The sequence below is a fragment of the Lipotes vexillifer genome, unplaced genomic scaffold (genome assembly GCF_000442215.2).
Source record: "Lipotes vexillifer unplaced genomic scaffold, Lipotes_vexillifer_v1.1 scaffold1094, whole genome shotgun sequence".
Classification (NCBI taxonomy): domain Eukaryota; kingdom Metazoa; phylum Chordata; class Mammalia; order Artiodactyla; family Lipotidae; genus Lipotes; species Lipotes vexillifer.
The window spans coordinates 788,932-791,404 of record NW_006792775.1 but is presented as its reverse complement, the minus strand read 5'-3'; the positions used below and the strand labels follow the sequence as shown (position 1 = coordinate 791,404).

The window sequence follows — 2,473 nt, the reverse complement described above, 5'->3', positions numbered from 1 at the left end:
CCCCCCCCGTCACACCGCCACCCAGCCCCAGCCCAGCTGCCCGGCCTAGACCTCCATCATCCCCCACCCCGGCCCACCTACCACACGAGTAGGAGGGGCAGCACCTCCCAGGGACCATCTCGCTCTTCACCTCGAACCCCAGCAGGCACAGGGGGGGCTTCTTGTTGCACAGGCTGGTGTTGCATTCTGAAGACGGGGGAGATGCCCCAGTGAGCACGGCTGCTAGCTGGCTGAGCCCCGACGCCACCCCGCGCAGGGCTGGGGCCTGCAGCAGAGGGACCCGGGGTCTGGACCCCCATGGCCCCACCGACGCCCACTCTCCTGCGGACACGCCCTGAGGCCCCCACCTCCAGAAACCACAGCAGGGCCAAGCCCGCTCCCTGCCCCGCGGGCGCCTTACTGCAGGAGGTGATGTTGCAGCAGGTGTTGGCGGGGTCGACCTCTGTGACAGTGTAGGTGCCGTCCTCCTTGCACTCCACGTGGGTCCTGGGGTGGCATGTCTTGGGCCTGCAGATGATGCCGCTGCCCCCCTCCAGGCAGATGCAGTCCTTGCAGTCGAACTCAAAGTGCTCCCCAAACTGCAGGGAGGAGGGGCAAACAGAGGGAGAGCGGGTGCCGGTCAGCCCAAGGCAGCACTGCACCGGGCGGCCTGCGGGAAAGCCCGCGCCCTCCCCGCTCTGAGTGCACAGGGCAGGTTCTGGGCCAGGACACTCACATCACAACCGAGACCTGCTCACCAGCGTGTGCACACACAGGCCTGGCGCGGGGCAGGCGCACCACGTGTCTCTGTGGGGCTCACACAGCGTGGAGCTACAGAACCAACCACGCGCAGGAGACACGCTCAACACTGCAGACGCCGCAGGTGTAGACAGACCATCAAATGGCTAGTGGGTGGATCCCCCTGCTAGCTCAGCCTTCCAGGACTTAAATCACTCATTACTCATTATAGCCTCCAAGGGTCCCAGGTTCTCATTCCAACCCATCCCACCTCCCAAAATGCAGGGCTCGTGGGAGTGTCCAGTCCCAGCACCAAGGGTGTCAGCCTACCTCTCTGGGCACGTTGTCGGGCCCCACGCAGCCTAGGAAGGAAGGAGACAGGCCCCGTGAGCACAGCCCCGTGAGCACAGCCCCGTGAGCACAGCCCCGTGAGCACAGCCCCAGCACGTGGGAGCTGGCCTCAGCCCCAGGGAGGAGTAGCGGCCTCTGGCAGGCAGCCTACCGCACAGGTCCACGCAGACGTCGAAGCCGGGCGCGTAGCTGGTGGTGCCCTTGGGACAGAAGCAGCCTTCCGCCAGGTGTGGGCTGTTTGCTTGGGTGGGGCTGGGGGGGGAGAGCATCATGAGACGGCGAGGGGACAGACTGGACGACCAGCCCCGACACACCGGCCAGGAGCACGGTCAGAGGGACAGCAGCCCGCCGCCCCGACGCGTCCACAGTGACTGACCTGGACTTGCAGGTGGGCTCCTCCACGGGACCACAGGCCTGGTACTCGCGGTGCGCCGGGCACGTCACCACTGTGGGGAGGGGGCAGGAACCAGAGTCAGAGGGGGAAAGCCTGTGTCCCCCACCCTAACCCCCAAGTGACATCATGCCCAACCCCTCCCAAACAGGACCCCACACACCCGAACGGGCTGAGCGTGGCCTCAGCCCCCCATGCTGTCCCGAGCCAGGAGGAGGGGGCCCAGCCCGCCGGGTGCTGAGCAAGGCTGCTCTTCTGGTGGCCTGTCCCCCCACCCGAGTCCGGCTCCCGGCACAGCGCCCAGCAGAGCCCGGGACGGGGCGGTCAGGCACTCACGGCAGGCCCCGCCGGTGTGGTTCCGCCAGTTGACGCAGATGCCCTCCTGGGCACAGAGGGCTGCGTAGGTCTGCAGGCTGGCACACTCCAGGCTTGAGTCGGGCACGGTGAAGCTGTCGAATATGCAGGCTTCGTAGTAGTGCTTGGGGGACGCCACAGTGTGGCACGGGGCAAACAAGCTGCGGGTGGAGGGCTGCAGGTCACGGTCTGGCCGGTGCCCCACCTCTCTCACAATACCCCTTGCCCAGCACCTGCACCCGGGCTGTGCCCCGGGGCCCGGCTCAGCCTGCACCACCAGACAGGTGCCCGTGGGCTGAGGGTGGGAGCAGAGCGGCGGGGCTGGCCTTGGGGTAGGGGGGCCAGCACTGTGGCCCGAGGATGAGGCGCTGTGCTCGGGCCCAGAGATGGAAGCTTCGTGTCTAAATGGCCACGGGGTGCCAAGACCCCCCTCCAGCAACACCAGCAGAGGACCTCCCAGCCCCGACTCGCCCCCCCTCGGGGACGAGCTGCTTGCTCCCAGGGGTACCAGCTTTGGGAGCGCCCCTCTCTGTCTAAGCCCAAATACCCGTCCCCAGCATCAGTCCTGGATGCGAACTCTGTCCCGAGTCAACTAGTCTACCCAGGATTCAAGCCCAACCGCCCCTGCACCAGCCCAGAAGGCAGGAGAGATGGGGGGGG

At 67.0% G+C, this 2,473-nt stretch overlaps 1 protein-coding gene across 1 annotated transcript in view; it reads right to left on the bottom strand.

Annotated features, from left to right (window-relative positions):
• The window catches only part of MUC2 (mucin 2, oligomeric mucus/gel-forming), a 49,660-nt gene that overhangs the window by 22,925 nt on the left and 24,262 nt on the right, over positions 1-2,473 (bottom strand). The window contains exons 43-48 of the mRNA XM_007465997.1: positions 1,796-1,974; positions 1,445-1,514; positions 1,220-1,320; positions 1,048-1,079; positions 401-578; positions 82-186 (exon numbers count right to left, since the gene is read on the bottom strand). Of these exons, the coding sequence (XP_007466059.1) occupies positions 82-186; positions 401-578; positions 1,048-1,079; positions 1,220-1,320; positions 1,445-1,514; positions 1,796-1,974 (665 nt within the window). The remainder of the gene's footprint in view (positions 1-81; positions 187-400; positions 579-1,047; positions 1,080-1,219; positions 1,321-1,444; positions 1,515-1,795; positions 1,975-2,473) is intronic.